At 40.8% G+C, this 22723-nt stretch overlaps 1 protein-coding gene across 1 annotated transcript in view; it reads left to right on the top strand.

Moving 5' to 3' along the window:
• Positions 1-2034: 2034 nt before the first annotated feature.
• Positions 2035-22723, top strand: part of PRTFDC1 (phosphoribosyl transferase domain containing 1) — a 94135-nt gene continuing 73446 nt past the window's right edge. Inside the window, 5 exon segments of the mRNA XM_070428343.1 lie at positions 2035-2091; positions 9241-9347; positions 9778-9853; positions 15663-15751; positions 15753-15816. Coding sequence (XP_070284444.1) covers positions 2044-2091; positions 9241-9347; positions 9778-9853; positions 15663-15751; positions 15753-15816 — 384 coding nt within the window. The 5' untranslated portion in view covers positions 2035-2043.

Here is a 22723-nt window from a genome sequence, read left to right as displayed (position 1 = left end):
TTACATCTTCCACAGTGCCTGGGCTGGATGCACAGTTGTTGCTACTTGATTTCTGGAGAGCAGCTACATCTGTAACTTATTTTATATATATATGTATATTTTTTTAATTGGTTTTTTACAGAGAGGAAGGGAAAGGGATAGAGAGTCAGAAACATCGATGAGAGAGAAACATCAATCAGTTGCCTCCTGCACACCTCCTACTGGGGATGTGCCCGCAACCAAAGTCCATGCCTTTGACCGGAATCGAACCTGGGACCCTTCAGTCTGCAGGCCGACGCTCTATCCACTGAGCCAAACAGGTTAGGGTCTGTAACTTATTTTGAAGCCCCACGCCCCTAATCTGGCCCAATTACTCACACCAGCATCCTACGGGCAAGTTTGACTTTGCAGGAATAAGAGGCTATAAAGGGGCGGCTCATCGACCACCAGAATCACACTCACCTGAGTATCTCAGCAATGCAGACTCCTGAATCACACTAGCAGGCGCAGGTAGGGTGCTGGCCGGCCGAGTCTTATGAACCCTAAAGTCTGATCATCAGAACAGTGACAGCACTTCTCATTTCTGGAAGTTTTACTCACATTGACTGTAAAGCTGGTTCCTAGGCTTGGTCTTTGACAATGAACATAGAAGATGGTCCTTTGCCTTTGGGAAAAGAGGTGAAAGGAAGGCTAAAGTGGCCCCAAACAAGGACCTCTAACAATTCTTAAGGAAATGTTTACCTGTGCACTAGGCAACAATAGCACCCAGTTTAATGGGCGCCGGTGGACCGGCGTGGTGTCTACTTGGAGCCATCCAAAGAGCTGCCTTCCTTCCACTGCGCAGGCCTTTAAGAGAGCCGGGGACCACGTCTGAAGGACTATTTTTCCAACCTAGAGCGACATTAGCTGATTGATAACAATTTGCCCCAAACCAGGCAAAATCAGAATTCCTCCCTCTGCCATGTGCCAGAACCCCAAGATAAACAAAACTGTCTTTTAGAGAGGGGGGAGTCAGAAAGCTGTATTCAGCCCAGGGCTTCACACCCATCGCAGGGCGGTAAAGGGCGGGGCAGGATAGCACAGGCCGGAGAATGAACACACATATAACAGGGAGAATGAACACACATATAACGGGGAAAGCAGGGCCCTTGAGAAATGGACAAAGACCCTGAGCATTCGGTGGGGAAGACTGGGGTTAGGGGTTGAATCATTCGTAAGAGGATTTCTCACCTGAGGAGAGTGATTGCTTTAAACTGCAACCTGAAACACTCAAAATCTAACCGTATGTTTTTACAAAAAATGGTAAAGCAGATAATTTGTAAAAATCTTTCCCCATCTCCTCCGCCCCCCCCTCCTCCCCCGCGCCCTTGCCGAATGATGTAAAGGAGAGGTCCTATCTCAAAGTCCGCGCCTTAACCGCGGCGCGGTCCTAGGTAAAAGCAATCGCGTGGCTATTTCAGACCCCTGGCTTGGTGGTTCGAGGATGTGGAAAACATTTCCAGAGAGTTTCCTGCACAGCCCTACTTCGATTACGTCCTAGAACGCAGGCTCCTTCGTGTATTTATTTGGGATGGAAAGCGCATAAAAACTAGCAAGGACATTGTTAGCCCGGAGCTGGGATGGCAGACTTAGGGACAAGGAACCACTTTCTCTTCCTGTAAAAATCGAGCCGCCGGCAGCCTCAGCCTCGATCTCCCGAGTCCCAGAGGGGCGCGGACCAGGCGGGGTCCGGGGCTCGCAGACCCGCGGCGACAGCGGCGGCTGCATCCTGGGACCGCCCGGGGGGCTGCGCTCCGCTGGAGCGAGCGCTGCTCCGCGGCTGCTCCCCGCGTCCCCACGCCGGGTTCCGGGCTCCGCACCTCCGCCCCCCGACCCGTCGAGGGAGGCGATCCGGGAGGGGGTGCGGAAGCAGAGACGCTGGAGCCCGGCCAGGCCCCGGGTCCGTGCGCGCGCGCTCCGTTCCGCCAGCTGTCCCGTGCCGGGGCGGGGCGACCCCAGCCCCACCTCCAGCGCCCACCCCGACCCCTCCCAGGTCCTTCCCTCCCCACTTTTCCCGGGAGAAACATGGCCGGGAGCAGTGAAGCGGCGCCAGGCCGCGGGCGAGGCGTAGTGGTAAAGGCAAACTCCCGGTGGGTTTCGGGCCGAGTCGCGCCCTCCTCTTACACTCAAGGCTTGAAGTGCGTTCGGGTGAGCTCGGGCCACGGCTTTGTTCTTCCCTCGTGGCGGGGATCGCTTCCATCCTTAAACCCGGCTCCCCACTCCCGACTCCCCGCTCCCGGCGCGCAATCTGACCAAACACTCAACATCCCGCCACCCGGTGTTCTGTGTCTCCCCTCTGTCCCCAACCCTGGCCCCAGCCCAGAATCCGCTACTCCAGCGGTAAGCCTGTGTCGCGCCGGGTCCCCACTTCTGCCAGCCGCCAGGAGTCACCCCTGGGAGGGGGCGTCTGTGAAGACCCCCGCGGCCACCCGTGGGGACCTCCTTCCTCTTGTGCTTCCTCCTGAGCTCTCCAGCCCGGCCCTCTCGCTTTGTCTTCCACAGGACACTGAGGGTTCTCCGCGGCAGCTAGGACATAAAGTAGCTCCGGTGACGTTTGAGCTTTGCAACCTGCGCGGGGACCCTCGCTGTGGGGTCTCTGCCCAAGCTCCGGGCAAGCGAGTGCCTCTCGAGCTTCAGGTACCTCGTCTGCAGAAGGGACTCAGCACGCGAGGCCCCGCGAGTGATCTGGAGAGTTTATATGGCAAATATGCGGTACTGTGCCCGAGAGGAGCACGTGGGATGGTGGGTTCCTAGCCCAGAGCCTCTGTATCCCAGACAATCCCTCCAGGAGTCAACCAGAGGGCACCCCTCTTTACAGTGGCCTGAATCAAATGGAGTTCTGCCCTGTGGCCACTGGCGTCTGCCCGCGCCTCCCATGGAGAATGATTTCTGTAGGAGGCAGTGGTTATTACTGTGTCAGGTTTAATGGAAAACGTGGTGAGGGTGGCCGGTGGAGCCAGTGTACTACATTAAGATTACTTTTTTAAGAGATTACCCTGTAATTCACAAATACCTGTGATTATGAATGGATTCCGTGAGTGAGCGGGAAGGAAACACCTCATGTTCAAATAGAACTATTCAGGTTGAAATGTGTTACTCGGTTCTTAATTTAACAGGAGGGCTTTGGCTCTTAAAAGAGTTGCAGTTCATTTATTTAGGCATCTGCATACGTTCACTGTACTGCTGGGTTCCAAGTGGAGTTCCAGGCTCTAGGGATACAGCAGAGAACAGGACCAAACCCTGTCTTCATGGAGCTTACATTCTAGAGAAAGGACACAGGCAGACAGTATGAAAGCAAATAAATAAAGGAGATAGCTTCAGTTAGTGCAATGAGAAGGAAAGAGGAGAACAAAGAGATGGTGACTGGAGGAGGCTGGGGAGCACTGTTTTTGCTCAGGTGGTCAGGGCAGCCTCTTTTTCCTTGACGTTTGAGCCACCATCTGAAGTGTAAGCAAGAGGTAGCCATGGGAAGACTCTGAAGCAGAGTACTCAAGACAGCACATGCCAAGTGCTAAGAAATCATTACATCCTGAGAAGAAATTTTACACCCAATTTATGTTTTAAAAATGTCACTCTGGCCCGGTTGGTGTGGCTCTGTGGTTGAGTGTCAATCCATGAACCAAAAGGTCGTAGGTTCAATTCCTGGTCAGGGCACATGCTCCATGGTTTTGGGCTCCATCTCCCTCTCCCTTCCTCTCTCTACAAACAAACAAACAAACAAACATATATAAAAATGTCACTCTGTGGAAGGAGACTTGACTTGGGGTGGTGAACACACAGTACAATATACAGATGATGTATTATAAAATTATACACCTGAAAATCTATGTAATTTTATTAACCAATGCCACCCCAATAAATTCAGTGAAAATTGAATTCAAATAACGCCTCCCCAGTTGCCATGGAGAAGATGGTCAGGCCTGGGGTTGGGGTGAGGGAGATGAAAATATGAAAGGGAAATAAGTTCAGTTCTGGACAGATCAAGTCTGAAGTGACTGACCATAGGGCCTACAGGGCAGGATGCATTGTAAGCAACTTGAAACTCATATTTAGATTTCAGGAGAGTGATTGAATATATTTAGAAATCATCAGCAAGTAGAAAGAGATCTGATGCTTGGGGGTGGGTGGATAGGGATGCCCAATAAAAATGGGGAAAATTTAAAAATCACTGTTCCGGGTAGAAACCTGTAAGAGGCAGAGTGTCCCGGAGAAGCCAGATCAAGAGACTAAGAATGAGGAGCAACGTAGGAGAGAACAGGAAGGGAGAGAGGTGCCCAGGGAAGAGTTTGGAGGGAAGGGGAGGGCGCAGAGAGGTCATTAAGAGTGTCAGAAAGCCAGTAGGATTAAGATGGAAAAGGGGCCATTGTATTTAACAATTACAAAGCCATTAGTAAAAAAGCCATTCCATCAATAGAATGGTTAACTATAGCACTACTACTTAATAATAGATACTCTTAAAAGAGAACGAGGTAAATCTGTATGACTAATAGGAAAGGTGGATTGTTAAAGTCTAAAAAGCAATGATGGAATCGTGTAAACAGCCCAATCTATTTGTGTCCAAAGAAGCCCTCTCAAAAAGCAAGGTAATTTTGTGGAAGATGTAGGGAGGCAGTGAGAGGGCCTGCCTTGGTTGAAAATAATCAGTGTATAATAGAGACAGTTCCTGCATTTATGTCCTTTTCTCCAGTAGAATTCAGGATAAGTAGATTAACCTAAATTGGCAGGAAAGGCAAACTCAGAATAACTTCAAGGTGCTGATGTTCGTGTGTGGGATTCTTGGAAACAGAGCTGAGGGGTTAGATGCCCTTCCTCTTTGATGGTGGAGGGGTAGCCCTGAGCCTGAAATTGGCAGCAGCCATGGTCACTGCCTGGAGGAGAGAGTGGGTCACAAAGTGAGGGACTTCGCAGCAGAGAAGAGCAGAGATTCACTTCTTATATGTGTCTCCAAACTGTTTTTCTCCCTGGGGGAATCCACTTGAAAAATAATGCAAGAAATATCCTAAGCAAAAAAATATGTTAATGACTTAGAAAGAAGGTTTCCAATATACTGTATCATTAAATGAGAAAAGAGATTTGGATTGAGTTCTGGGGTTTGATGTTTAAAATGGCTCGGTTAATGTGTCACTTCCACAGCTTGGCCATGTCTTGCATCTTCCAACAGAGAAAGATTGTGCTGAATAAACTTAGAGCATATTATCTGTGATACAGAAGCTATTTTAAGACTTCTTGTTTTGATAACATAATTATCTACAGTCCACAGCAGTTTCCACTCTTCCAGGTTTCGGGCTTAACTTACAATGTCATTTGTGTGGGATATCAAGGATAACAAAGTAGAGCCTTTACCTCTACTCAACAATGACAGCTCACTATTCTATTGGAAATAAGGCCAGTTTGGATTATAGAATTGTTTTTGAAAAATACATTTCTTCTGCTTTTACATTTACAGCTTTAACTAGGGTAATGAGAGTTTGGCAAGTAGGTTTGTGGCACATCTTTAAGTTAATTAAAGCATATCAGTTGTAAGTAAACTATTGATGTTTCAGTACATCTAAGCAGTTAATATTTATTACGTAAGTACGATAGACTAGATATGGATATGAGTTTTATCTCCATTGTCTGTCTTATTTACTCCTCACAGTAACCGCATGAGGTAGGCATTGACTCTACTTTCCAGGTGAATACACTGGGACTCAGAGAGGTTAAAATGCCTAAGGTCTCACTGTCTCCAGGTGTATTGTACTTGTAAGTGTCTGCTCTTAACCAGTACTCCATCTGCCTCTGTGCTACGGATTACCATTACAGTTTTTATCTATAAGTTGGTTTAATTTGCCATTTTCTTATTTGGGGAGGGGGCGTCATTTAGTAAGCACTTATTATGCATCAGAAAATGTACTAAGACCTCTAAGAACATTATCTGTTCTATGCCTTAACCTTCACAACTACCCTGTCTATAGGTTTTATGTGTCTTATTTACAGGAGAGGAAAACTGAATCTCAGAGAGAGTAGGTAATTTCTGTAACATCACAGCTTGCAAATGCTAGAGCTGAGCTCTACAACATGAAGTGGAGAATTGTCTCTGAGATTTAGAGAGGGCAGTAAAGGATTTGCATGATGGAAGGAATGGGTTCAGATGACTGTTAGTTAATGATGCCATCACCTGGCTCTGGGAAGTATGATGGTTAGTGTGTGTAGTCTGGAAGGGGAGCCAGAAAGAGCTATTTACTTGGATGATCTCCCTGGTTCTGGACAGGGTTCCCATCTGTCTTGACCTTGGCCTGCTAGCGGGTCTTCTGAAAGCTGCTCATGTATAGCTGGTGGTTCAGGCTCTGCCCAGCCACGATGGTATCAATGGTTACAGCAAGCCTGAAGAGTTCTCAGGGGTGGGAGCCAGAGTTGCTCTGTGCAAATTCAACAGTGTACCCAGCCAGTTTGCTGGTAGAGGAAGAGCAATGTGATACTCTTCGAATATACAGATGACATACACCATTGACTAGGAGTCTGCCCATGGTAGATATGAATTTTCAGAGCCTTGAACAGCAGTGCTCTTTATCACAAGGAGACAAGGTTGAGGCTGGAGTTCAGGTAGTATTGCATAATCCGTGAATGGAGACTATGTGTCATTCACTCATTTAACATTTTTGAGCAGCTGCCATATTCCAGGTCAGTGTCCTGGGCTCTGGGGATTCAACCATTAAAAAGATAAAGTCTCTACCAGAAGAAGCTAATATTCCAGTGGGGGGAGACAAGACAAAACACACACACACACACACACACGTCACATCCAGTAGGAATACATGCTATGAAGGAAAGTAAAGCTGGGTAAGAGGCAGACAAGGATGAGTGGGCAGGAGGTGGCTGCTATTTTACTTGGGTGATCAGGGAAGGCCTGTCTGTAGAGGTGACATTTGAATGAAGACTTGAAGGAAGTGAAGGGTAAGCCATGTGGATATCTGGGGGAAGAAAAAACATGGCAAGTGCAAGACCCTTGAGATGGAAGCATGCTTGGCACATTCAGGGATCAACAAGGAGGACAATGCCTAAAGCAGTGAGTGAGGAAGAGCAGGCTTGAAGACAAGTCAGAGAGGGAAGCCATGGTGAGTACTCTGCATTGTACTCAGAGAAATGGGAAGCCTTTGAAAATAACCTCAGAAGACGGTGATGACATCATGTACATTTTTAAAGGAGCACTTCAGCTGTCATGTGGTGGGAGTATGCATGCCATGGTGGACACAGGGAGGTGAGTTTGGCAGCTATGGCAATAATCCCAGGAGACATATGGTGACACAGACAGAGGGGTGGTCTTGGTTACATTTTGAAGGAATCGATGATAAGATTGACTAATGGGTTTTATGAAGGGGATGTAAGAATGAAATTGACAACAATTCTGAGGTTTTTATCTGAGAAACTGGAAAAAGGAGTTGTTCTTTCCTGATAGAGAAGGATAAATTTGGGGGGAACTATTACAAGTTTTGGATGGGAGCAGGTGGGGGCTGGACCATAAGTTGCCCTTCCAAAACCTGAGCAAAAGAGAATTGTTTTTAAATCTGGAGTGAAAATGAGAATGGAAAGCGGGAGGATGTCCCAGCACTAAATGAGGCCCAAGTGGGTTCTAAAACAGCAAAACCAAACCAGGTGCTGGAAGGAACAGGAGTTTTCTCAAGGAGCCTGAAAGGGCTCCTCTAGTCTAGGAGAACAGATAGCTGTGAGGGGTTCCGGGAGTTTGAGAAAGAAGATCAGAGGACGGGAGCAGGCATCAAGGCCTCCAGAAAGAAGCGGGTACAGACCCACGCTTCCTGGGGGAGCTGATCTTGGAATACAGAGACAGAGAAGAAAGACAGGGAGAAGATGTAGATGCAAGACAGACAGATGAACGGAACACAGAGCTGGGAAGGAAAACAACTCGACTGAAGGCTGATCTCAGGACAGGAAGGAGATAGTTTAGGGAACTGGACTAGAAAATTAGGAAGGGTCTGCATTATGAAAGGCCTGGAAAGCTTAAAGCTGGACAGAGGAGTCTGATGGCAGTGGGTAGGAGTAATTAGAGAATCGGAACCGGCAATGCAGCCATGGCAGGTTTGAGTGCATTCAAACTGTTGTGTTGCATCCTTTCCTAAAGATCTGAGAGTAAAAGAAACATCTTCACCTTCATTTTCTCTCTCACTTCTTTACTACTTTAACCATAAAACTTGCACATCCCATCCTAAGCAAGAGGAAGACTTGCTTGCAGTCTTCCCAGTACCTGAATGGGCCAGTTTCCTGGAGCAACTGTTTAACAATAAGACTGACTTTAGTTTCCACCATAGTACGTCCTGTAGAAGTCTTTACAAGAAGGATTAGATGACTCAGAAGCTTGGGTCTACACTAATCCCCGGAGACATGTATTTTTAATAGGTAATCTTTCTCAGGCAAATGAGGCTTATACAATGCTTGGAAATGTAATAGTATATATAATACTATAGTAATATATGATATAGTGTATATATTAATATGATTACAAATATAATGTAAATACACGTTATAGTCATGATAACATAATTAAGGCATAAATTAAGGTATTTTATACATGTACTCTGTGTTCTTTAGTACTAGGTATCATAAGTGTTTCCCTACACATCCTGCGTGGTTCAGGGTTCGGGTCTGGAAGAAGAGCCGCACACAAATGAAAGAGAAAAGACACGAGATAATTTGGAAACACTGGGGGACCAGGCGGGCAAGTCCAACTCAAGGAAAAGGACTTCCACTGTGCTCAGGCCTCACCAAGCTTTTTATAGTGAGAGGTAAACAAGGTAGTGGTTACCATAGTTACACAGTTCTTGTGAGTTTCACTTGTTTTGACCATGGTTACACTTCCTGCACTTCCTCAGCCCATTAGCTTCCCAGTTAAGATCTAGGGAGTGTTATAAGGTCAAGCCTAATTATGCTAAGAGGACTGTGCCCTCTAAGCTGGGATTTGTTTGTGACTTTGCCAACAGGTCAGTCCAAGGCTTAACCCTATATCAGTTTCCCACAACTAGGTCCTTTATCAAGTTGAATGAAAAATTACCTTGTCCCACTGAACTTTTCATAGGTTCACAGAATATAATTTAATGCTATATTGATCATAGGACTACTTTCTGTTTGGGGTATTATTTTGCTTTTTAATGACACTTTTTTGTTTATTTATGGTTTTAAAATAAATTTCCAATGAAAAAAATGCCATAACCAAAATCATTTGATTTGCAGGTTATGGACGACTGGCCAGGGTATGACTTGAATTTATGTACATACCCACAGCACTATTATGGAGATTTGGAATATGTCCTCATACCTCATGGCATCATTGTGGATCGGTGAGTGTTACTTCCTCTGTCGGGCTTGGCCCTCTACTGGGTGGGCTGTCTCTTGAGTGAATCATGCAATACAACTTAAGACCCTGTTTCTGGATCTCTTTTATGCAGTGGTAGACAGCACTTTTCAGGGCAGAGAATTTGAAATACAAACAATCTGTGCTTTACCTGAACAGTTTACCTGGACATTTGTTCAGAAGAAATACTACCCATACATAAAGTATTACATTATAAGTAACAGTCTCAAGATAACAATGTCCTAGACAAACTGATGAAAATGGAACTTGGGAAAGCATTGCTTCTCACCCAGGTACCTTTGCCTCACATTTTGTAGACTCTCCAGTTAACCAGGGAGAGTTAAGAGGTGATCTTTGCCTTCAGAGGACACGCCCCTAAATCCCTGGCTTTTCCTGAGAAATTGTATTTATTTCAGAGAAAGTAATGTATCAGAGGTCAACCAGTCCGTGCACAATTTTATTTCCCAGCCAGTGGTAACGTTCTGGGAACAGGTATGTTTGCAGCTTAAAAAGATCTGCCCAGAATTCTCTCTGGAATACTATTTCTAGTTCTTTCTTATTTGTCTCCATAGATAGCCTCTGACTCCTTCCTAGCTGACTGGCTTTCCTAAAGCCAACATTTTCTCTCTGTTCTAAGCCCCTAAGTCACCCCTGTTTGGCCCTTGGTTTCAGAGAGACCCCATACAGTTCAGCCCACCAAAAATGCCAAGGTTTAAATAGAGGCCAGGCCCCTTTCACAAAGTGGCCTTAACGCCCAGACTGTTACATTTCCATGTACCTCTAATTTCTACATTCGTAAGCCTTCACATTTATATGGAGAGCAAGCTCCGTGGGTTTTACAGTGCTTTCCCAGGAATCACAGAAGTTCTTCCCAGACCCAGAAATCAGGGTGGGGAGGCACAGGGAAGTAGGAGCAAATGGAGGCTTTGGGCTCCCACTCTACCTCTCCTTAAACCATAAACTTAAACTTCCGCCCCCTCCTTTTTCATGTGTTATATTCTTCTGAGTTAAAATTTAACTTTATGAAATAGGTCCTCGGCCAAAAGAAAGTTTGCAATAAGCTAGGTGATTACTTCTGTCTGTAAGGAAACGTCATTCTTTCACTCAAATTCTAAAATTTTCACTCAAATTCTAAGACTTGGATATTGTGTGTTCTATCTCAAACTAGAGCATATTATTAAAATAAGGTCTAGTTTGGGGTTTCCCATGCCTAATATGGCTTTCTCTGAAATACAAGTGCTGATCTTCAGAAGGTAAAGAAGGTTTTGTGATCAAATAAACTTTGGAAATTTGCATCTCCCAAATTGCTAAATCTTCCTTTTGACAATTTGTATTTAAATATATGGAAATTATGGGGGGGGACTTTCTTGACTTTAACAATTAAACCAACTTTTGTTGTACTGTGGGCATCTTTATAGTTGGTCACCTCTTAATAACTCTCAGAAGAATTTCTCTTAACACCAGGATGGAAACCCCATGGTTTAAACAAATTCCTACTTTTCTAACCTGAGTTTTATGACTTAAATTAATTGCAACCTGATCTAGTAAATGATTGAGCTCTGGTAAGGTTATCCAAAGCCAGATCCCTATACAGGAGAATGACCCAGTGAACTTGTTAAAATGTACATTCTTAAGCTTTATATCCAGAAATTCTTGTTCAAAGGTCTGGGGTGGGGTCCAGGGTGGGGATTGCCCATCCAAACCTTTAAAATGAATTAATTAAGATATAATTTACATACTACAGAATTTACCCACTGTAGGTAAATGATTTAATGATTTTTTAAAGCAAATTTTTAGCATTGGGCAACCATCACTAGCATCATTTTATAATATTTTTATTATTATTTTTCAATATATTTTTATTGATTTCAAAGAGGAAGGGAGAGGTAGAGAGATAGGAGCATCAGTGAGAGAGAATCATTGATCGGCTGCCTCTTGCACACCCCCTACTGGAGATCAAGCCCACAATATGGGCATGTGCCCTTGACTGTAATTGAACCCAGGAACCCTCAATCAGCAGGCCGATGCTCTATCCACTGAGCCAAACTGGCTAGGGCAATATTTCTATTATTTCAAAAAGTTTGTTTGCTCAATCTCTGCTCCTACCCTCAGCATTAGACAATCACCTAATCTGATTTCTTTTCCTCTATATATTTGTCTTGTTTGGGCATTTCTTATAAATTAAACTATACAATATTTAATTTTGATTCACCAGTTGATAGATATTTGGATTTCTAATTTTTTGCTGTTATGAATAATGCTTCTATGAACATTCTTTGTGTGGAAATATCTTGTCATTTCTCTTAGATGGATTCCTTGCAGTGGAATTCTGAGTTTTATGGTAAATTTGAAAAACTGCCAATTATTTTCCAAATTGGCTGTACCATTTTACATTTCTACCAGCAATGATGAGGTTTCCAGTTTCTCCACACACTTGCCAACATTTAGTATTGTCAGTTGTTTTAATTATAGCCATTCTAGTGGATATATAAGGGTATCTCATTGTGGTTTTAATTTGCATTTTCCTAATGATTAGTGTGCTTGTTAGCTATTATATGTCTTCTTTGGAAAAATGCCTAAGTCTTTTGCCAACTTTTTACTTGGGTTGTTTGTCATCTTACTGAGTTAGTTGTAAGATTTCCTTATATTTTCTAGATGCAAGTCCTTTATCAGATACTAGGGGCCCAGTGCACGCATTCGTGCACCCTGAAAGGAACTGTGGACTACCAGGCTGCAGTGGGCACAGGGCGGGTCTTGGCCCATCCTCTGCACCCCCACCCAGTCGCACCCGCTGACAGAGCAGAGCAATTGGAGCCGGTGCCAGCAGCAGGTGTGAGCGGGGCCAGTGTCGTCAGCGGGTGTGAGTGGCAGCTGCTGCCCCAATTGCCCCTCAGGAGCAGGGGGAGATGGAGAAGCCCTCCAGGGGCAGTCGGGGCTGGTGGCAGCTGCTGCTCACACCCACTGATGGTGCTGAGCGATCGGGACCAGCACCGGGTGCTGGCAGCGGGTGCGAGCGCTGGTGGGACAGTGGTGCATGGGAGCAAAGAATTTTCAGTAAGCACCAGAGGCTTGCCCCAATGACAGCAACCGGCGCCCTGCCTTGGTCTGATGCCCCCGCTCACCTGCTCCACCATTTCGCCACAGCCAATGCCCACCATGGTCCGCGCTCTGCCACCTGCTGCCGATGCCCACCATGTTCCACATGCACCCCCTGGTGGTCAGCGCACATCATAGCAACCAGTTGTTTGGTTGTTCAGTTGTTCGGTGGTTCTGCCGTTCAGTCTATTTGCATATTAGTGTTATATATATATATATATATATATATATATATATATATATATATGAAGATATGATTTGCAAGTACTTTCCCTCAGTTTGTGGCTTGTCTTTTCATTTTCTTATTGATATCTTTTGAGAAGAATGTTAGATGGAGAATTCTATAAATGTCAATTAGACCCAGTTGGTTTATGGTATTGTTCAGTTCAACTATATCCATACTTGTTTTGTGCCAGTTGGATCTGTCAGTTACTGAGAGGGGGGTTTTAAAGTCTCCAACTGCAAAAGTGCTTCACCTATTTCTCCTTGCAGTTCTGTCAGTGTTTTGATACTGCTGTTAGGATTGTTATGTCTACTTGGAGAATTGACCTCTCTATTATACAATTTTCCTCTTTATTCCTGATCATTTCCTTGCTCTGAAGTCTGCTTTGCCTGAAATTAATATAACAACTCCAGCTTCCTTTTGATTAATGTTAGCATGGTATGTCTTTATCCTTTTAGTCTGTGTCTTTATGTTTAAAGTGTGTATATTGCAGATAACATATATTAGTGCTTGGCTTTTTATCCACTCTAACAGTTCTTGCTTTTTAATTGTTGTATATTGACCATTCACATTTAAAGTGATTATTGTTATAGTTTAATATTTATCATATATGTAACTAGATCTATTCATTGCTTGTTCTTCTTCTCCTTTTTTTTTTTTTTTTTTTTTTTTTTTGGTCTTTCACTCTGTGAAATATATGTCTCCCACCATGTTTGGTCTTTGATGATGTGCAGTTTATTTTTCTTGTTTTTAAGCCTCACTTGCTAGGGTTTGCCCCTCTGTCTAAATAGCTTAGCCTTCAGCCTTAGATTAGTTAGAAATTGTACTTAAACACCTTGAGCCAGTAAGGCTTCCACTCTCTGCTGATGAATGTGTGTAAGGGTTGGCAAACACATTCAGATTTCCAGCCTTTTTCAAGTCTTCTTGCCTTTTACATTCCCCTGGGCTTCCTTAGGTTTCCTCCAAACATGCTTACAGGCTCCATCATCCAGGGACATGTAGGAAGCTTAGGCCCACTCTAGACTCTGCTGTGTGTACACGTAGCTCTGGCCAGTTTGGGATATGCTAAGAGTTTATTGTGTAGCTCTCTCCTATGACTCCAATCCCCTGGAATTCCCTATCAAATCCCAGACTGGTCTAATCAGTTAGTTGCTCAAACAGGACTGCAAATACTGAAAAATTGAGTCATTGGTCCTCCCTGTTCACATGTCAGGTAAGCTCCCTCTGTCAGTGCCTCACCCTGGTTGAGCTACCTGGTTGAGCAACAGAGTTGGGGAGCTAGGAAACACAATGGGAGCATTCTTGGGCAAGAATCCATAGACTTGCTCTGTTTCTACCCAGTGTTCAATTTTTTCATGTATAAATGATTCTCAGTTTGTTATATGCCTTTGGTTGATTTCCAGAGTGAAGTGGTTGTTTTTAATAGTTTTTTCCAGCTTTATAGTTGCTGTTTGTGGAAAGGACATGTTGACCTCCTCATTCTATCATGCTGGAAACAAATGTCCTTTTTATAGAATATCTGGCATGCTGATGTACATTTTTTGGTTACCATATTTTGAACCTGAAACCATGGCTGACATTTTATATGTATATCTGGGTGTGTATACACACACTATATAAAACATTTATAATGGGATCAAAAAAAATGACAGGTGCCCTAATCGGTTTGGCTCAGTGGATAGAGCGTCAGCCTGCGGACTGAAGGGTCCCAGGTTCGATTCCGGTCAAGGGCATGTACCTTGGTTACGGGCACATCCCCAGTAGGGTGTGTGCAGGAGGCAGCTGATCGATGTTTCTCTCTCATTGATGTTTCTAACTCTCTATCCCTCTCCCTTCCTCTCTGTAAAAAATCAATAAAATATATATTTTTTAAAAAATGACAGGTTTAAGAAGTAAAAATTGCTAGTTATAAGAACAGTCACAAGGATATAAAAGACAACATTGGGGATATAGTCAATAATATTGTAATAACTATGTATGATGTCAGATGGGTACTAGACTTATGGGGGTGATCACCTTGTAAGTTATATAAATGTCTGATCAGTATGTTGTATACCTGAAACTAATACAATATTGCATGTCAACTGTAATTTAAAATTTTTTTAAATTAAAATAATTTTTTAAAATAAAAGAGGGATAAAAATGTATATAATAAATAAAATATATTATCTAATTACATAATATATGTCAGTCATTCATAATATAACATTATATATATATATATTCAGATCATTCAGCTTGTTTTAAATCTAATTCTATTTGAGGTGCCAGTAGGTTTTAATGTTATATAGGTGCATGAACAGTGGACTTCTAGACATGAAACAATTAGAAGAAAATACAATGAAAGTTCCAAATTAAATACTGGGTACCAACCCAAAGTTGCATCATTGCATAACTCAGCGAGCGTCATTCACATTGCATTTCATGGAAATGGTGCCTACTGGAATTGTACTCTGGGGCACCTTTCACATAGGTAATGTGTTATCTTTGTGAAATATAAGGCAAATGTTATTCTTTTGATAGTTACTAAGGGTTTTTTCTTCCAGTCTCCTCTAATGTTGCAAGGTGGGTGAGTCATTCTCCATTTCCTTTCTCCATGCCATAAAGTGAGCATACTATCAGCAAATGCCATCACAGCATTAAGCTTAACCACCAGCCTCTGTGGTGATAAAATAACCACATCCATGACCTTTGACTTTATAGCTTACACCTTAATCATTTTTGTGACACAGAGGAGTAACAATGTGCCATTGATGATGTAATTGTCAGAAATATGTTTTGAACACTCTCTCTTTGTCAAACTTGAACAAAGCTGCTTTATCTGCAGGCTTCTGTCTCCCAAGCTCTTCTCCACATCTTCCTGTGTAATCTAATATGTATAGTACATCATACATTTTTCTAAAAGGAACAAAAATACTCAGAAATAGTTATGCTTTAACATAATCTTTTCAATCCTTCTTTCAGAATTGAGCATCTGGCTAGGATATTATTGAATATGTAGGATGCTGTGAACCTAGGATCGTGTGTGTGCTTAAAGGAGGTTACAGGTTTTGTGCGGATCTTATAGAACATCAGTCAAAGTTCAGATAGATATGTCTCTATGAAGGTTGATTTCATCAGACTAAAACGTTACAGGGCAAGTGATTTGTGCTATTTTCATTATATGACCTTTCAAATGAACAACTTTATAGAGTAAAAGAACGAATAATGTTATGAAAATTAAGATTATAATTCTTTTAAATTTGCAAGATACTGCAACCTGTAATTCAAATAGTATTCTTTAGGGTGGGGTGGGACTCCTACTATCTATTTTAACCTATATGGAAAGATGCTTCAGGAATGATTCATGTTTCTTTTATGGTTATAAAGTTGAGTGGTTACTTCCTGGTGCCCAGCTTAACAAGGGAGTGTGTTAAGAATACGTGTTCAACTCTTTCCCTAACTCCCAGGCCCTGGCAACCACTGATATGTTTTCTGTCTCTAGAGTTTTGCTCTTTCCAGAATGTCATATAATGTAATTATATGCCATGTAGCCTTAGAAAATCTAAATCTTGCAGAAGTCATTTGAGATTCATTCATAGTTACGTGTACCAGTAGTTCATTTCTTCTTATTGTCAAGAGGGATTTCATTATACAGATACTAGAGGCCCAGTGCACGAAAATCGTGCACTCAGGGTGGTGGGGGGAGGAGGAGTGCCTCAGCCCGGCCTGCGCACGCTCACAGTCCAGGAGCCCTCGGGGGATGTCCAACTGATGGGGAGCGGGCCTAAGCCATCAGTTGGACATCCTTAGCGCTGCTGCGGAGGAGGGAGAGGCTCCCACCACTGCTACTGTGCTCGGCAGCTGTGAGCCTGCCTTCTGGTTGAGCGGTACTCCCCTTGTGGGAGCACACTGATCACCAGGGGGCAGTTCCTGCATTGAGCCCCCTCGTGGTCAGTGAGTGTCATAGCGACCGGTCAGTCTGCTGTTTAGTCGATTTGCATATTGGCCTTTTATTATATAGGATACCATAGCTTTTAAATCCAGTCATCAGCTAAAGGATATTTAGTTTATTTTCTTTTCAGGATCATTATGAATAAAGCAGCTATAAATATTCACACACAGGTTTTTGTGTGCACTTATGTCTTAGATTCTCTTGAGATTACTGGGTCATGCAGTTAGTGTATAAAGAAATTGCCAAACACTTTTCAGAGATTGAATAATTTTGTATTCCCACCTGCAGTATATGAGCTTTCCAGTTCTTCCACATTTTCAACAGTACTTAGTATGGCCAGTTTTTCTTTATTTTTTCCTTATTTTCTTTTATCTTACCCATTCCAATATGTGATGATTCCTCATATGACTTCACATGGTGATTTGCATGACCTCATACAATTTGTGGTGATTTATATAACCTCATCCTATTTGCCTATTTGATATTCATATAGCTCCTTTAATAAAGTGTTTATTCAAATATCTTGCTCATTTTAAAATTTGGGTTTCTTCCTTATTGTTGAATTTTGAGAGTTCTTTATATATATTTTTGCTTCAGATCCTTTATTAGATAAAGGAATATACTTTTTAATTTTTTAAATAATTTTTCCAAGGAAGTAGATGGCTTTTTAATTTTTCTAACAGGGCTTTTTATTCAAAGATCATACTTTAAACTTTTTTATATACTCCAGTTATTAGTTATCAATTTTTTTTCTTGTGGATCATGCTTTTTTGTACCTAAGTAACTTTTGCCTAATTCAAGGTCACAAATTGTTCTCTGTTGTATTTGAGAAGCTTCATACTCTTCGATTTAAAACTATTGTATGGTTCATATTGTGTTAATTAGTATGATACAGGTCAAGGTTCTTATTTATTTTTTTACAAGTGAATATCCAGTTATTCCAGAATCATTTGACAATCAGTTGACTGTATATGTGTAAGTCTATTTCTGAACTATCTATCCAGTTCTGTTCATATATGTGCTTATCCTAGATGACTGTAGCTATATAATATGTCTGAAAATCAGGTAGCATATGTCCTCCCAACCTTGTTCTTTTTCATAACTGTTTTAGTTATTCTGCTTCTTTGCCTTTCCATATAAAATTTCAAGTCATGTTGTTCATTTCTACAAAATAATATGTTATTTGGATCTATAGATTAATTTGAAGAGAATTAAAATCTTAACACTATTTAGTTTTCCAATCCATGGACAGGGTATATTTTCCAACTTATTTAAGTCTTATTTAATAACAGTTGTTTTCTAGTTTTTCAGACTCAGATCTCAGACATATTTCTTAAGCTTACAACTAAATATCTAATGTTTTTGCTCCTATTATATTTGGTAAGTTTTTTTTTGAATTTTGATTTCCCAGTGTTTATTACTGGTATATTAAAAATACTATTGATTTTTCAGATTAAAAATTGACTTTTCAAAACTCTTATTAGTTCTAATACGTTATTTTTATATATTCTTTTGAATTTTCTATAAAGACAATAATTTCTCTTCTCTGAATAGAGATGATTTTATTTTTCTTTTCCAGTTTTTTTTTAATTTACTTTTATTGAATTTTTTGGGATAACATTGGTTAATAAGATTATATAAGTTTCAGGTATACAATTCTACAATACATCATCTATATATTGTATTGTGTTCACCATACAAAGTCAAGTCACCTCTGCCATCATTCATCCCCACTTTATCCTCTTCTACCTCCCTCTATCCCCTCTTCCTTCTGGCAGTCACTATACTGTTGTCTGTGTCCATGAGTCTTTCTTTTTTTCTTTTCTCAAACCCTTCACCCTTCTCTCTCAGCCCCTACCTAACCCCTACCCCTCTGACAGCCGTCATTCTGTTCTCTGTATCCATGAGTCTGTCTCCTCCACTTTGTTACTTTGTTTTGTTCATTAGATTCCACATATAAGTGAAACCATATGGTGCTTGTCTTTCTCTGACTGGCTTATCACTTAGCATAATACTCTCCAGGTCCATCCATGCTGTCACAAAAGCTAAGATTTCCTTGTTTTTTACCTCTGGTAGTATTCCATTGTATAAATGTACCACAGCTTTTTTATTCACTTATCTACTGGTGGGCATTTGGGCTGCTTTCAAATCTTGGCTATTGTAAATAACACTGCAATGAACATAAGGGCACATATATCTTTCTAATCAGTGTTTTCAGTTTCTTTAAATATATTCCCAGAAGTGGAATTTCTGGGTATTAAAACAGATCCATTTTTAACTTTTTGAGGTAACTCCATACTGCTTTCCACAGTGGCCGCACCAATTTGCATTCACACCAACAGTGCACTAGGGTTCCCTTTTCTCTGCATCCTCGAAAACACTGTTTTGTTGATTTATTGATGATAGTCATTCTGACAGGTGTGAGATGATAGCTCTTTGTGGTTTTAATTTGCATTTCCCTGATTAGTGATGTTTTGTACCATATTGTTTTGATTACCATGGCTTTGTAGTATAGTTTGACATCAGGTAGCATGATTCCTCCAACTTTGTTCTTCTTTCTCAAGATTGCTGTGTCTATTCAGGGTCTTTTGTGGTTCCATATAAATTTTTGGAGTATTTGTTTAAGTTCTCTGAAATGCATCATTGGTATCTTGATAATAATTGTGTTGAATCTATAGATTGCTTTGGGTAGTATGGACATTTTAATTATGTTAATTCTTTCTATCCATGAACATGGTATATGCTTCCATTTATTTGTATCTTCTTCAATTTCTTTCTTCAGTATCTTATAATTTTCCAAGCACAGATCTTTTACATCTTTGGTTAAATTTATTTCTAGGTATTTTTGAACCAATTTTAAATGGGATTGCATTCTTAGTTTTCCTTTCTGATAGTTTATTATTGTTGCATAAAAATGCAACTGATTTCTGGATATTTAGTTTGTATTCTGCTACTTTACTGAGTTCATTTATCACCTCTAATAGTTTTTTGTGGAGTCTTTAGGATACTCTTTATACAGTATCATATCATCTGCAAATAATGACAGTCTTACTTCTTCATTTCCAATTTGAATGCCTTTTATATCTTCCTCTTGTCTGATTGCTGTGGCTAGAACTTCCAGTACTATGTTGAATAAGAAGGGTGAAAGCGTCATACATCCCTGTCTTATTCTCAGTCTTAAGGGGAAGATTGCTTTTAGTTTTGCCCATTGAGTGTGATGTTGGCTGTGGGTTTGTCATATATGGCCTTTATTATGTTGAGGTATGTTCCCTCTATTCCCACTATGCTGAGAGTTTTTATCATAAATGGGTGCTAGATTTAGCAAATGCTTTTTCTGCATCTATTAATATGTTCATGTGGTTTTTATCCTTCATTTTGTTTATGTGGTTTATCACATTTATTGATTTTCAGATGTTGTACCAACCTTGCATTCCTAGAATAAATCCCACTTGGTCATGGTGATGATCTTTTTAATGTATTGCTGGATGTGGTTTGCTAATATTTTGTTAATAATTTTAGCATCTATGTTCATCAGGGATATTGACCTATAATTTTCTTTCTTTGCCATGTCTTTATCTGTTTTTGTAATTAGGATAATGCTAGCCTCATAAAATGAGCTTGGGAGTCTTCCCTCCTCTTGAATTTTTGGAATAGTTTGAGAAGGATAGGTATTATTTCTTCTTTGAATGTTTGGTAAAATTCACCTGTGAAGCCATCAGGTCCAGGACTTTTGTTAGTTGGAGTTTTGAGGTGTTTTGTTTTTGTTTTGTTTTTTGTTTTTGTGTTGTTGTTTTTTTGTTACTGCTTCAATTTCTCTATTTGTAATCCATCTATGCAGACTCTCTGATTTTTCCTGATTCTGTTTTAGAAGATTATCTATTTGTATATTTCTAGGAATTTATCCATTTCTTCAGATTGTCCAATTTCTTGGCATATATTTGTTCATAATATTTTTTTTTACAATCCTTTGTATTTCTTTGGTGTCAGTTATTACTTCTTTTTCATTTATAATTTTATATAGTTGGGTCTTCTCCTTTTTTTCTTGATAAAGGTTTCTTGGTTAAAGGTTTATCAATCTGGTTTATCATTTCAAAGAACTAGCTCTTGTTTCATTGGACTTTTGTATTGTTTATTTTATACTTTATTTCATTTATTTCTGCTCTGATCTTTATTATTTCCTTCCTTATACTCACTTTTGGCTTTGTTTGTTGTTCTTTTTCAAGTTCTTTTAAGTGTAAACTTAGATTGTTTATTTGGTATTTTTCTTAGTTTTTGAGGTAGTCATGTTAGGACTGCTTTAACTGTCCCCAGAAATGTTGAGGTTGTTGTGTTCTCATTTTCATTTCTTTCAAGGTATCTTTTGATTTCTTCCTAAATCTCATTATTAATCCATTCATCCTTTAGTAACATGTTATTTAGCTTCCATGTCTTTGTGTGTTTTTTAGGGTTTTTTCTTCTGATTAATTTCTGCTTTCATACCATTATGGGCAGAGAAGATGCTTGATATGATTTAAATCTTCTTACATTTATTGAGAGGTTTTGTGTCCTAACATGTGGTCTATACCAGAAACTGTTCCACGTGCACTGGAAAAGAATGTATATTATGATGCTTTGGAGTGAAGTACTGTGAAGATATCAATTAAATCCATCTGATCTAGTGTGTCATTTAAGGCCAACATTTCCTTGTTGACTTTCTGTCCATTGTTTGTCAATAGTGTGTTAAAATGCCCTACTATGGTTGTGTTACTTTCAATCTCTTCCTTTATGTCATCAAGATTTGCTTTACATATTTAGGTGCTCCTACGTTGGTGCATAAATATTCACAAGGGTTATATTCTCTTCTTGGATTTTCTCTATGTCATTATGTAGTGTTCTTCTTTGTCTCTTACGATAGCCTTTGTTTTAAAGTCTATTTTGTCAGATATAAGTATTGCTAACCTAGCAATAAGACCCAATACGTACTGTCTACAAGAGACCCAATTCAGAATGAAAGACACATACAGACTAAAAGTAAAGGGATGGAAAAAGATCATCTTTCATGAAAATAAATATCACCAAATAAGGGGAACAGGATTAGGTCATTCTCTTCTGAGGGTGTTTGGTGCTCCTGCATATCTTCAAACCTATTCATAGGGAGCAGACATCTCAGCAGAAACAATGGCCACTAAAATGTCTTTTTCTTCCTTCAGAAATGTCTGAAGGACAATCAGGACTCTGGGTAGTGTTATGGGTTCTGGTCAAAAGCATTGGATGGTTTTATTCTCTCCTACCCTTCTGCTCTATGATTCTTTCTAAATTTCTTTTTTGAGGGAAAAAAAAGATGAAAGTTTAGTTTACTCTGAGGCGGTTTCTCTTGTTGCAGCCATCAGCAATATAAGCTCTTTCCCCAGAAGGTTCTCATTATTTGATGCCCTTCACCGTTGACTAAAGGACCTTACTGAGGGATGGATGGCTCCAAACATCTCAGGGCTTTAGGTAATTTGATTTGTCTTTTTGTTAAATTTTCCATAAGACATGACAGGAATTTGCATGAAGGATAGCAATCTAGACAAAGATTATTTGGAAATTAGCATTAGGCTAAGTCACTGGAGAATGTGGCCAACTTACTCCTCTTCCTTAATGAAATGAGGGCACTGGCAACCTGAGTTCCTTAACATTTCGAGTTTTCATCCCTTGTCCTTTTTCCTTCTGTCTTTCCACTAATGTTTATGCAGCACTTGCTAGATGGATTTAATATCTCATATAATCCTGACTGCAAGCCCTGCAAGGTAGCTCTCATCTCTTCTTTTATTGATGAAGCAAAGGAGACTCAGAGAGGACAATTGGCTCACCTAATGTCACACGGCGGTAAGTAGCAGAGGTGGCATCAGAGCCCAGACCCATCAGTCTCTCCAGCTTGTGCCCTTCGCAGCATATCAATATTTCCCACAGGATTTTCTAAGGTTTCTCCACAAAACTTTACTGTTTCATAAGATATTAATATGTTTGTAAATGAAAGATTTAATATTCAAAGCAACGTTCAACTCCAGAGCCCAAGCCTGAGGCCACTAACACATCCTGTTCTCTAGACATGTGTGGATGTGTGGAGATGTAATCGGCTAAAAGGATG

This window comes from Myotis yumanensis, unplaced genomic scaffold, assembly GCF_028538775.1.
Source record: "Myotis yumanensis isolate MYYU_CA2020_CCGP unplaced genomic scaffold, mMyoYum1.0.hap1 SCAF_1, whole genome shotgun sequence".
Classification (NCBI taxonomy): Eukaryota; Metazoa; Chordata; class Mammalia; order Chiroptera; family Vespertilionidae; genus Myotis; species Myotis yumanensis.
The sequence above is the reverse complement of the archived record's forward strand: the minus strand, read 5'-3'. Positions and strand labels throughout refer to the sequence as shown.